Consider the following 13,277-nt stretch of genomic DNA (forward strand, 5'->3'; position numbering starts at 1 on the left):
AGGCCTGTGGAAAATGAAAGAAGCAATCTGATTGGTTGCTATGGGCAACTGCACCACTCTTCCTCTGCACAGGTTTTGATAAATCTCCCCCAATATCTCTACTGTGTACTCCATCCACCAACCACAATGTCCCCCTCACAAGGTCCAGCATATGACCACCATGAGCCAAGCCTACGCTTACTGTACGTCCTGCACCGGGCTTCATGTCTGACCGTTGGCACTCGTGTCTGTAGGTTTATGTTGTTTCCAAGTAGCTGTAGGAGATCATCCATTTTCTGCTTCTAGATGTACAGCTCAGGATACAATTATAAGGCACGGTCCCCACCAGTCTGTCACATTGCTGTTGGGTGACTTTATGTCACTCCTGGTGCAAAAAACTTGTTTGATGGCTTGTGACCATCCATCCTCCTCTTGATTATATTCCACAGGTTTTTAGTGGGGTTCCGGTCTGAAGATTGGGCTGACCATGACGGGGCCTTAATCTGGTGGTCCTCCATCCATTACCTAGATTGACCTGGCTGTATGGCATGCAGTATTGTCCTGCTGGAAAAAAAAACTGTTCTAAGAGCACAAAGTAGCCGAGTAGGGATCAGAACTCTCATGAGAATATTTGCCAATATTAAAGGAAAACTGTCAGCTTTCCCCCCCCCCCCCCCCGGCACTACCAGCCAGTACCGTTGTTTAATGCGGGGGGGACACTGATCAGTTTGATGCCTACCATGCCCAGATCCGCCCCGCTGTTCGGCCGTTATCTTGGTTTTCCATATCTGCTAATTAGGTGCTAACTGGCACAGGCCGGGCTAACTGGCACTCTGACGTCAACGGGGTGCCGCCCAGCTCATCAATATTCCTCCCCTCCCTCCGCCTCTCCCTCTTCTCCCTGCTCTGTAATGAAAAGGGAGAGGCGGAGGGAGGGGAGGAATATTGATGAGCTGGGTTGGGCTGCGTTGCGGCCAGCGGCACTGACGTCAGAGTGCCAGTTAGCTCAGACGGTGCCAGTTAGCACCTAATTAGCATATGCTGAAAATCGAAGATCTCGGCCTAACGCCGGGGCGGATCCGGGCACAGTAAGCATCAAACTGATCAGCGTCCCCCGCGCTACCAGCCAGTACCGCTGGTTAGTGCAGGGGGGGGGGGGGGGAGCAAGCTGACAGTTTTCCGTTAATAAATGTGCCAAATTAGACACTTATAAACTCCTCGGGGGCTGAATCTTGTCACTGTGGTCCGCCTAATAAAATAGCAATAATATGTCTGTGCCAGAAATGACACTTATTCATTTTTCAGCACTGTCACAAATCCTGCGGCACTCATCAGTCTCACTATACATTTATTTCCATTTTTCTTCACATATTGCCCAGGGGTGCTATTTAGGGGGTAGCTGGCACCCTTATGCCGTTATGACCTAATGCAAATGTGATGCATAGGCAGACACCAGCTTCTGACACTGCTCTGAAGGAATCTGTAAAGTACTTACCCTGCCACGGTCCAGCAGTGGTCCTGGCCTCCTCCTTCTTGCGGTGTTGATGGCGATGCTCAGTAGTCAGTGACAAGCTCTGCTAACAGCAGGACCAGGGGGGACATCGGACCAATTAGACTCCACGAGAAGTCTCACACTAATGGGAAGCACCAGATTTAAACGAGAGGCTGCTGGCCACAGTCACCTGTGAATCTTACTAGGGTGCTTCACTAGTACTCCTAATCTCCTAATTGGATTTACAGTACTTTAACCTTTGGCTAGCTTCCCTGGTTTTATGATTCTTTTTCTAATGTTCCCTCCGGGTTCTGACTTCTTTTTTAAAGTTAGTAACTTTGTCCATGTCATTTTCTCCTGGCTCTGGCTACTGACTGATGGTTATAGTTTTTGATTTTGTTACTGACATAAGTTCGGTTCTGATCCGGCTTGCTGACTACTCTACCCTTCCCTGTGCACTTAGATAAGGGACCGTGCCCAGTTGGGGGATCACCTAGGATGGATACTCTAAGTAGTTAGGAACAGATATGAAGGTGAGTTTAGGTCTGCACTTTCCAGTCCCTAATGTTATAAAATCTTAGCCCATTCCACATTGGCTGTGGCCTCCAGTTCATAATCTTGCAATTTGGATAATTTTGATTGAACTGTATATGATGTGTATATCTAAATATGACTAGTTTTAGTCAGTTGATCTATCATTGAAGAAATACATTTGAACTATGATAGATAGATAGATAGATAGATAGATAGATAGATATATAGATAGGAAAAATTTGCCGCTTCTTTAAGGGGGTACTCAGTCTGACCACAGTGTTCTCAGCTGCCACCTCTGTCCTTGTCAGAAACTGTCCAGAGTAGGAGCAAATCACCATAGCAAACCTCTCCTGCTAGGGACAGTTCCTGACATGGACAGAGGTGGCAGCATGGAGCACTGTGGTCAAAGAACTACACAACTTCCTCTGGAGCATACAGCAGCTCAAAAGTACTGGAAGTTAAGATTTTTTAAAATAAATATTTTACAAATCTGTATTATATTACACGTGTCTTTGTTTTAACAATATTTGAGTTAAATAATGCACATACAAGAGCAAAAGAACTGGGGGGGGGGGGCACCACTGAAAACCAAACCCCTTGTGACCACCTAAGAAAAAGACACCAAAGGCAAGAAAAAATCCAGGATCACAGGGGTAAACAACGAAAATGAAAAGAGGCTTGCTACAATAAGAAAAAATAAAAATATGTATCGTCGGCACTCATCTATTAAAACTTATAGCTTTAAAGTTATATGATTTAGAAAGTGAGTACCAAAGACTTTTTTTTTAGCTAATTTGAATCAAAATGTTTGCGAAAGAATAAAAAAAAAAAAGCAAACACGAGAATTTTGAATAACATTTGTATTTTCTACACAGGCTGTGTTTTACGCAAACATTTCTAAAAGTTAGAAATCAAATATCAGTAAAAAATAAATACTCTACAAATTTAACAACAGAAAAATAATGTATTTCTGCAAGGAATATATGGGGCGGATTGTCGTTATTATTACATCTGTATTCGTGTCATTGGATTTATGGTATTTGGAGAATATAGGGTACAGTAATGGGCACCATACACGCCCCTTGTTTGTCTTTAACCAATATTATAAATACAGTAAACTTCTGACAGTATCTTCTAACTACACGACCCAAAGATCCGCAGGAGGAGCAAGAAGAGATTGACAATGTCCACGTAAATGTTCAGAGCAGCAAAGATATATTCCTCAGGGCTCAGCGAGTATTTGTGCTTTCCACCAAGGAGCAGCTGTGTGTCCACAACCAGGTACTGGAAAGAAAATAATGTGAGATTTTATCAGAAGTAGGAAAATAAAGAACATTATTGAAATGCTTGTTTTAAACATCCAGTGTAAAGATTTGTACTGTGTCCTCATGGCAACACTTCTTTCTTCTAGGTTCTACAACACAAAGTTATCATAAGGAGGTTGGACCCCACACCAAGTAAAATTCAGTTTATTTCAAAGATCTCAGATCTCAAAAGCAAATATTTGATTGGTCGTTATAAGTCCTAACAACCGTATGATAACACTGGGCCATCAAACAGGAACAGGAAGTGTCATAGGCAAAGGAATACACATAATGGCGCATCTTTGACAGTCCACGCACTTTGAAGCAAAATCTATGTCATTTAGGAGCTGGGGAAGATTTCACCTACATCTTATGGCAATTTTTGGCATAAATTATAGTAAATCTGCCAAACCCCTTCTATTAAGCCACTTCCACATTCCAGGAGAATATTGTGCAAAAAATCTCCCACTTTTGTACATTGATAAAAGCTATGTCCTGCACCAGGATGACAGGTAAAATCCAATTTCTATATTGAAGGCAAAACATGTACAGAAGAGCATAGTCCCCGACGCGTTTCAGGTAGTCATACCCTTAATCATGGCATTGCATGCCATGATTAAGGGTATGACTACCCAAAACGTGGAGGAAACTACGCTCTGCTGTATATGTGTTGCTTTTAATAAAGAAATTATCGCTTTCTCCTGTACTGTGGTGGGGACCACTGCCTGCTAGCCCGTGCACAGGTGCAGATGGGAGAATTGGAACAGTGCCATGTATTACATTTATGAGTACTCTTGTACAATGTATTGTGGCAGCCCAGTACGGGAGGTGTTACCCCGTATACATCGTATCCTGTCAGGCAGCCTCCCTACAGTGTCCCCTGGGCCCCCTTGCATCTGTCCCCCATGTAAATATGTTTATTATGTATTATACTGTGTAATGTGTTCAGAAAGTGTTGTCACTTTAAGACTGTTTACTTTGTGACTTTTCATGTGATTGTAACCCAGGAGGTACCAGTGACCAGGTGACTAAAGAGTGACCAATGGGATCCCCCAGAGCCTCACCCATAAAATCCCTGGGTGGAGCCTCTGCTCTCTCTCTTGCTTCCTGCTGAGGTCCAGTCAAGTCGCACCTAAGTGTGTGTCCTGAGTTATAGGAGCCTCAAGTCCAGTCTGCAGCCACAAGCTACAACCACAGTAATCACAGTCTTGTCAGTCACAAGTCAAGTCAGTCACAGTCATCATTTGTCAAGTCAACATGGCCTGCATTAAATTGATCCCATTTACTACAAGTCCCAGCAAGCCCTTAAGGTCTCTGAGTCACTGGTCACCTCTGTGGGCCTGGCTGAACTGTATAGACTTTTGTACCTGTCTAACCTCAGTAAAGCTACTGTTGTCCTTAACTTGGTGTCGGAGTCATTATTGCCCCCATCCCTAGCCCAGGATCCAGCGGTATCCAGTGGTATTGAGGATAAACCATGCCCAGGCCTCATGAATACAAGGGGTTAATGCCATCTGCCCCTAGGGTAATTCCATCTGCCCTTTGCATTACATCCCATACCACAGTATAATACCCAATGTATTTTAACATATATATATATATATATATATATATATATATATTTATTATTATTATTATTATTTTTTTTTTTTATAAACATTTAAATTTTTTATATTTTGAACCAAATTTTGGAACCAGAAGAAGAATTGAACTTACCATTCCAAAAATGAAGGTCCCAATGCACGCATAGACGATATTCAACCACTGAAAAAAACAGATATAAAAATCAACAGAAGCCGCCAATGATGGGTCAACCAATGCCCATTTAAAAGTGTCATAGAGATCCTGGATAAGGTCATGTGCATGAAACCAAACATACTCACCATTGACCTGAAAATAGCAGCGAGTATGCCAAACGACAGTAACACCAAGAGCGCAACCATAAGGCCTCCAGACATAATGGTGAAATCCCACTACAGAGAAAAAGGTATAAAGGAGATAAAACAATGATAAAATGCAAGAGAAAATATTTCAGTGTTATATTGCTTCAATGTCACTCATTAATAGTATTAACTACAAGTGTATAGTAAACTGAAAAAATGATTACACTGGTCTGAACAGGAGCTGTATACATAAAATGGGGAGATTTTTTTTTTTTTTTTTTATTTTAGATGAAGTGGAAAAATACAATCGTATGGAAACAAATATCCATAGCCTTGCATTATAAGCTTATCTATGACAAAGAATACCGCGATGCCCATGTTCTATGCAGAGCCCCTCTAGGAATGTATGAACAATTTCTTCCAATTGAGGTATATGGATTGAAACGGGGGGGGGGGGGGGGGGGGGGGTACTTAGTTGGCACTGCCCTCTTTTAGAGTGGAAAGTTCAATTGTCTTTTATGCCTGATGGCAAATGACTCCAACATCAGCCCTTCAGGGGACACTTTACCTAAAGAGCCTTTTTCAAAATGAACAACCCATTAAAATTATTACTTGATGTATTTGGGGTGGTCCAGAGTTTGTGCGCTGTTGTGCGTGTGCTGTTTAGTTTAACACCGACAGTGGTCACTGGAAATGTTAGGAACTAACAATATAAATAACTTCTTACCTTTGTTTGAAAAGCAAAAAGGGTTAGTCCGAAAGTAACAAGTATGGTGGCTCCAGTGGCCCACATCACAGCATCAGCATCATATAACCTGGGGACAAAGTTTGATATCTTGTAAGAAACTGCAAGCGTAACTTCAGCCTTAAAGGGGTAGTCCAGTGCTGAAAAACGTATTCCCTATCCTAAGGATAGGGGATAAGTTTCAGATCGCGGGGGGTCCGACCACCGGGGCCCCCCACGATCTCCTGTAGGGATGCCCGGCTCGCTGGACAGATAGCGGGTGTCGACTACCACACGAAGCGTCAACCAACACGCCCCCTCAATATATTGCTATGGCAGAGCCAGAGATTGCCGAAGGCAGCGCTCCGGCTCTGCCATAGAGTTGTATTGAGGGGGTGTGTCAGCCATCGCTTCGTGCGGTGGTCAACACGCCCCCTTCCCGCAGGCTGCTGGGGCTCCGAACAGGAGATCATGGGGGGCCCTAGCGGTCGGACCCCCTGCGATCTGAAGCTTATCCCCTATCCTTAGGATAGGGGATACGTTTTTCAGCACTGGATATCTCCTTTAATACAACTTCCTCTATTGACCACAGTATTGACCACCTTCCTCTATTGACCAGTAGTGAGAGTCCACTATACATCTTGATCTGATCCACCATCTTCAAGCACCAATCAATCTGGTGCCATGAAAAAAGGCCAGAAAGTTGTCACAGCTCATGTTTCTTAGCATTATAGCGGCTTCAGTGGATTGGCTACAGATTATTCCATTCCCACCCACTTTTAGTGATGTTATCATTAACATTAAAAGACTGACTACAGAGTTTTCTATACTCATACATTCCTATAGAAATAATATCCTATCCCACTCATTTCTGGTGATGTCATCATTCCCATAATCAGACTGACTATAGAGTAACCCATCCCCACCCACTTCTTGCAGGGTTGTCATCGTTATAACCTGGACTGGCTACAGAATATTTCACACCACCCATTTTAGTGATGTCATCTGTCACCAGACGGGCTATCGATGATTCTATCCCCACCATTTCTAAGGATGTCCTCATTCCTATTACCAGGTTAGTTATCGATTATTCTATCCCCGCCCATTTTTAGTGATGTCATCATTCCGATCACCAGGCTGGCTATTGATTCCTCACCCATTTCTAGAGTTATCATTCCCATCATTCCCAAGGCATTTGTTGGGTGAGTAAAAATGGTAAATTTACTTCTTTCCAGAAGGGGCTGTGCTCAGGGCTTGATACCTTTGCAGACCCGTAGAGATCAGATCGTTCAGAAACCGTGAAGCCGTAAAATGTAGCGGCCAGGTTACCCATCAATCAGCGCTTCTCCTGAAAACACCAGCTTGGTCATGATTCCAGTTTTTATCCAAAGACTATAGCAACCTGTTTCAATTCCGGACCGGAATCTTTGCCAGGTATTAATAGTCTGGTTCGGAATTGAAATGTGTTGCTATTGTCTTTGAGTATAAAAAGGTTTTAAATGGAACCGTGACCAAGCTGGTCTTTTCGGGAGAAGCGCCCTTGGAAGGTCAATCTTGAAATATGGTTAACTTGCCCACCAACTCAACTGCTCAACTAATAATAATAATAATAAACAAATAAGATAAATAAACAACTCACGCTGCAATAGATCCCAGTAAGCAGCCTTCTAACACAGTCTATAAAAACAAGAAGGAACATAGAGTTATAACCCAAACATATAGGGCATCAAGGCAAAACTGTGGGTAAACAAACTTTACTGATTGACTTAAAAGGTTGCCTGTTACTAGATTTAGGCCTTTCCCTAAGATTCGGGGGCTAAGTATAGGGGATAAGATGTCTCGTCGCGGGGGTCCAGTCTCTGGGACCCCCGCAATCTCCGAGCAGACACCCAGTGTTCTGAAGATTATGTTGAGAACGCTGCGTACAGAAGGCCATTGTCGTGACATCATGCCACGCCCCCTCATGATATCACGTCACGCCCCTTCCATTCATGTCTATGGGAGGGGGTGTGACAGCCCTTACGCCCACTCCCATAGACATGAATGGAAGAGGTGTGACGTCAAGACCATGACCTTCTGAACGCAGCGTTCTGGACATAATGTCTGCGCAGAGATCACAGGGTCCCAGCTGTGGGACCCCCGCGATCAGAAATCTTATCCCCTATCCTATGGATAGGGGATAAGATGTCTAGCAACAGTGTACCCCTTTAACTTCTTTGGTGCTTTGTTTTTTGAAAAAAAATAAACTGTTTATAAGCTGGAACTATGAAGTGACGCACACTCTGTAGTCCACGAGATTCATGAGCTGCTGCTCCGTATTGTCCATCCGCCACCGATTGACAGCTCGGTCAATATTTTTGCCTAGACAGAAAGCTGTCAGTTAGTAGCAGGTGGGCGGTACAGAGTGACAGCTTGCAAGCATCCCAACCAATAAATTATAGCCCCCCAAAAATGTTTAACCTAGAAAAATCATAAATCCATTAAGAGCATGGTCACACGAGGCACATCCGCATCGTATTTCCCGCTGTGGATGCACTGACGGCAGAGGGACTGCAGAATGAGCTCCCGGCTGCCGCTGGGTAGCTGTGTGTGTCCACACGAAGCAGTGGATTTATACAGTGGGGAAATCCGCCGCTATGATAGGACACACAAAGCTACCCGGCCACAGCCGAGAGCTCGCTCTGCAGTCCCATACACTGCCGATGCACCCCTTGTGACCTTGCCCCAAAAGGGTATTTTTTTACTTGGCTTTTTGGAAGCCAAAAACAGCCGAATAGGATGCTGCAATTTGTGTAACACCCATTGACATTAATGGTGGTTGTGTAAGCCCCAACAAACCCCCTCCTCAGGCTCTTTATGTAACTCCTGGAATTACACAATGATTTCTCTAACTCACCCTATTTGGCTGTTTTTGGCTTTGGGGGGGGGGGGGGGTTACCAAAAAGCAGAGATGAATGTACCCCTTTAATATTTTTAAAAAATGTCTTTTAGAATAAAAAAAGGAACTAAACAAGAAATTATAACAGAAATAAATCAAAATACAAAAAAAAGCACAGTTAATGTTCCCTTCCTATACAATTTATTATTATTATTATTTTTTTTTTTTTTTTTTTCTTTAACAGTAGAATTGTGAAAAAAAAATCCAAAATTTTTGTGAAGGTATCAATGATAAATTTGTAGGTTTTTGAGAAAAACTTTAACAAGTTAAAAATACAATAGGAATAGCATAGGAATAGTAAAGCTAGGTCAGTGTTTCCCAACCAGAGTGCCTCCAGCTGTTGCAAAACTACAACGCCCAGCATGCTGGGCGTTGTAGTTTTGCAACAGCTGGAGGCACCCTGGCTGAAAAAGCACTGCTCTAGGTCAAAATATATTATTTCCTTAATTTTGATGTTTATTGATAGAGTGCAGATAAGTGATTTTGTTGAACTTACAAAAATTGCAAGTAGTATATAGTTTAATGGAACTTTCCGTCGGGCGCCGTCGCAGCAGGCAAGTACCATAACGAGAATAAAGGTGGCAGGTCTGTAAGAAAAAGCACACAACAGACATATCTACTGAAAAGGGGCATAACATTTAACATACAGCCAAGTTAAAGGACTTATTGGTAATACTTCTTTATTTATATATAGTGCACATAGATTCTGTAGAGCTTTTCATTTAAAGGGGTACTCCGGTGAAAACCTTTTTTTCTTTTAAATCAACTGGTGGCAGAAAGTTAAACATATTTGTAAATTACTTCTATTAAAAAATCTTAATCCTTCCTGTACTTATTAGCTGCTGAATACTACAGAGGAAATTCTTTTCTTTTTGGAATGCTCTCTGATGACATCACGAGCACAGTTCTCTCTGCTGACGTTATTATAATAATAATAACGCTTTATTTATTGTTGTCCTTTGGGATTTGAACCCAAGTCCCCAGCACTGCAAGGCAGCAGTGCTAACCACTGAGCAACCATGCTGCCCTTAGCATACATCTGCTATGCATGGTTGCTAAAATGGACAGAGATGTCAGCAGAGAGCACTGTGCTCGTGATGTCATCAGTGTTCCAAAAAAGAAAGGAATTTCCTCTGTAGCATTCAGCAGCTAATAAGTACTGGAAGGATTAAGATTATTTAATATAAGTAATTTACAAATATGTTTAACTTTCTGCCACAAGTTGATTTAAAAGAAAAAAGGTTTTCACCGGAGTACCCCTTTAAATTGGACCCTGTCCCCATTGGGGTTCGCAGATTTGTAAATTACTTCTATTTAAAAATCTTCTTCTGTATGATCCACAGGAAGTTCTTTTATTTTTGAATTTCTTTTCTGTCCACAGTGCTCTCTGCTGACACCTCTGTCCATTTTTGGAACTGTCAAGAGCAGGATAGGTTTGTTATGGAGATTTTCTCCTACTCTGGACAGTTCCTGTGAAGAACTTCCTGTGGAGCATACAGCAGCTGATAAGTACTGGAAGGGTTAAGATTTTTAAATAGAAGTAATATACAATTCTGTATAACTTTCTGGCACCAGTTGATTTTAAACAAATGTTTTCCAGTGGAGTACCCCTTTAATAAAGCCCTCCGGTGCTGAGATATCTGAATATAAATCAAAACTTCAAATATTGATGGTCTATCCTAAGTACATTCAATCAGTATCACGGTAAAGGGAAACTCTGGTACTTTTTTTTTTTAATCCTCTATTTACATTGCGATAAATGTCTGATCGTGGGAGGGTCCAACCACTGGGACCCCCTGCAATCTCCTCCTCAAATTGTGTCACGCGTCCTCTGCGACACTTTGTGCGACACAGTGCACCGGTACAAACCCGACGGTTTTCCAGTTACACAGAGTATTTTTTTTAACCTGACTAAAGGGGCGTGGTTTGCATAATTAGGGGCGTGTTCCTGACATTTTCCTGAAAACCCGACAGTTGTATTTAAAAACCCACCAGAAAAATAGTGAAATACTGAACTTGAAAACCCGACTACCTTGAAGTGTGAGGAATCTGTTAAAAAGTGTGGGGTTTTTAAAATCCTGTTACTTTGTCCCCTTTGTAGCTTTTTATATTAAATTTTTCCTTTTTTTTTTTTTTCTCTTTTTTTGGAATTTCAATTATTATTATTTTTTTTTTTATACTTTTTGTTTGTTGACCCATTAACGACCATGAATGTAAAGTTACGTCCTGGTGCAGAGTTACTTTGCTTTATTTATTTGCTTTATGCTTTATTTTTCCTGTGGGACACTTTTTTTTCCCCGTGCAATAGAATTTAAAGGGGGTTATCCAGGAAAAAACTTTTTTTTTTTTTTATCAACTGGCTCCAGAAAGTTAAACAGATTTGTAAATAACTTCTATTAAAAAATCTTAATCCTTTCAGTACTTATGAGCTTCTAAAGTTGAGTTGTTCTTTTCTGTCTAAGTGCTCTCTGATGACACGTGTCTCAGGAACCTCCCAGTTTAGAAGAGGTTTGCTATGGGGATTTGCTTCTAAACTGGGCGGTTCCTGAGACACGTGTCATCAGAGAGGACTTCAGAAGCAGAAGGGGGCATGACAACCACCGCCGCCACTGTTCTGAATATAAATCTTCGATCAGACACTTATCCCTTATCCTGTAAAAAGGGGCTATGAACAAAAGTTCCCCTATGAGTTATAAAATCCCACATTTCTCTATGAAGCATTTCGCCATAAGTTAATACTTCCAATACTTACATAAGTGCATATAGAAGATACGGGTTTGTCCACGTCCATTGTCTCAGTGTTTTCCTAAAGGTAAATACAGTCAAGATTTTATAAGAAAATCATGAAAATAATTGGTGCGATAAAGTCCTGCGAATCCCTACACAAAGTTGGCTAATTACTTTGGGACCGAGCGGAGAAAGTAAGTTTTAATTTTATTTTCCACATTTGCCTATGATGCAACTGTAACGCCGTGTGCTCCGGGTCCCGTATCCATCCCGGAGCGTTCGCGGCGTCTGGTCTCCTGCAGCGCCCCGGTCTCTCACTCTGACCGGGAGCGCTGCTACAGTGCTGCCGACGAGGATGCGATCCACATGGCGGCACTAGTCGCATCCCGCTCTGATTACCTGCCCCGTCCTCTGTCTCAGCCCCGGCGCGCGCGGTCCCGCTCTCTAGGGCGCGCGTGCGCCAGGTCTCTCAGATTTAAAGGGCCAGTGCACCATTAATTGGTGCCTGGCCCAATCTGTTCCTAATCAGTCCTAATTACTGTGTATACTATATAAACTCACTTCCCCTTCCTGTCCCTGACGGATCTTGTTGCCTAGTGCTTTGTGAAAGCGTTTAGTGTGTGCCATAACCTGTGTATCCAGACCTTCTGCTGTTGCCCCTGACTATGTACCATTGCCGCCTGACCTGACCTTCTGCTACGTCTGACCTCACCTCTGTCTAGTCCTTCTGTACCACGCCTATCTCAGCTGTCAGTGAGGTCGAGTCGCTATCGGGGGATACGATCTGGGAGTTACCGCCGCAGCAAGCCCATCCCGCTCTGGTGAAAACCAGTAACTCCTTAGAACCGGTCCCCCGGTACGGCCCGCGTCATCGCCTCACTGACCAGAGGATCCACTACCTGCATACCAGTCCGGATCGTGACAACAACTGAACTATTAGAGCAGTGTTCCCAAACTCCCATCATGTCCTAACAGGTTTTTCCAAACCCCCTTATAGTTTAGCTGACTGTTGGAAAACAGAATCATATGGGCCCTCTAGGGGCCACTGCCACTTTAAATGTATATATATATATATATATATATATATATATATATATATATATATGTGTGTGTATATAAGGTTTATTGGGGTCAAAACTGTTATTTTCTAGTACAATTGCCTAAATTCTCTGATTCCCTTCAGACAAACAGAGAGTTAAAGGGGTACTCCGCCCCTAGACATCTTATCCCCTATCCAATGTCTGATCGCGGGGATCATGCCGCTGGGGACCCCCACGACCTGCTGCACCCAGCGTTCGTTTAGAGCGTCGGGTGCAGCACCGGAGGCTCGTGATGTCACGGCCATGCCCCCTCAATGCAAGTCTATGGGAGGGGGCGTGACGTACGTCACGCCCCCTCCCATAGACTAGCATTGAGGGGGCGTGGCCGTGACATCATGAGAGGGGCGTAACAACAATATAAGCCAAAGGGTTAGAAAAAACCCCTTTGAGATATGTATTCTATTAAAATATAACTTTTATTATAAATCATATAAAAGGACAGCCGTCACGCCAGCTCCCATAGACTTGCATCGAGGGGGCGGAGTTATGACGTCACGAGCTCCCGGCGCCGGCTCCAGCATTCGGAACAGTCTGTTACAAATGCTGAGTAGCGGAGTACCCCTTTAATCGGTAGATAAGATACATATTTCAGTTTA

The 13,277-nt window shown here is 42.9% G+C and overlaps 1 protein-coding gene across 1 annotated transcript in view; it reads right to left on the reverse strand.

Moving 5' to 3' along the window:
- Window positions 1-2,887: 2,887 nt before the first annotated feature.
- Window positions 2,888-13,277, reverse strand: part of LOC130272959 (protein lifeguard 1-like) — a 32,635-nt gene continuing 22,245 nt past the window's right edge. Inside the window, exons 4-10 of the mRNA XM_056519016.1 lie at window positions 11,607-11,660; window positions 9,351-9,441; window positions 7,556-7,593; window positions 5,920-6,007; window positions 5,193-5,282; window positions 5,026-5,073; window positions 2,888-3,289 (exon numbers count right to left, since the gene is read on the reverse strand). Coding sequence (XP_056374991.1) covers window positions 3,140-3,289; window positions 5,026-5,073; window positions 5,193-5,282; window positions 5,920-6,007; window positions 7,556-7,593; window positions 9,351-9,441; window positions 11,607-11,660 — 559 coding nt within the window. The 3' untranslated portion in view covers window positions 2,888-3,139. The remainder of the gene's footprint in view (window positions 3,290-5,025; window positions 5,074-5,192; window positions 5,283-5,919; window positions 6,008-7,555; window positions 7,594-9,350; window positions 9,442-11,606; window positions 11,661-13,277) is intronic.

The sequence above is a fragment of the Hyla sarda genome, chromosome 5 (assembly GCF_029499605.1).
Source record: "Hyla sarda isolate aHylSar1 chromosome 5, aHylSar1.hap1, whole genome shotgun sequence".
In the NCBI taxonomy this organism is placed as follows: Eukaryota; Metazoa; Chordata; class Amphibia; order Anura; family Hylidae; genus Hyla; species Hyla sarda.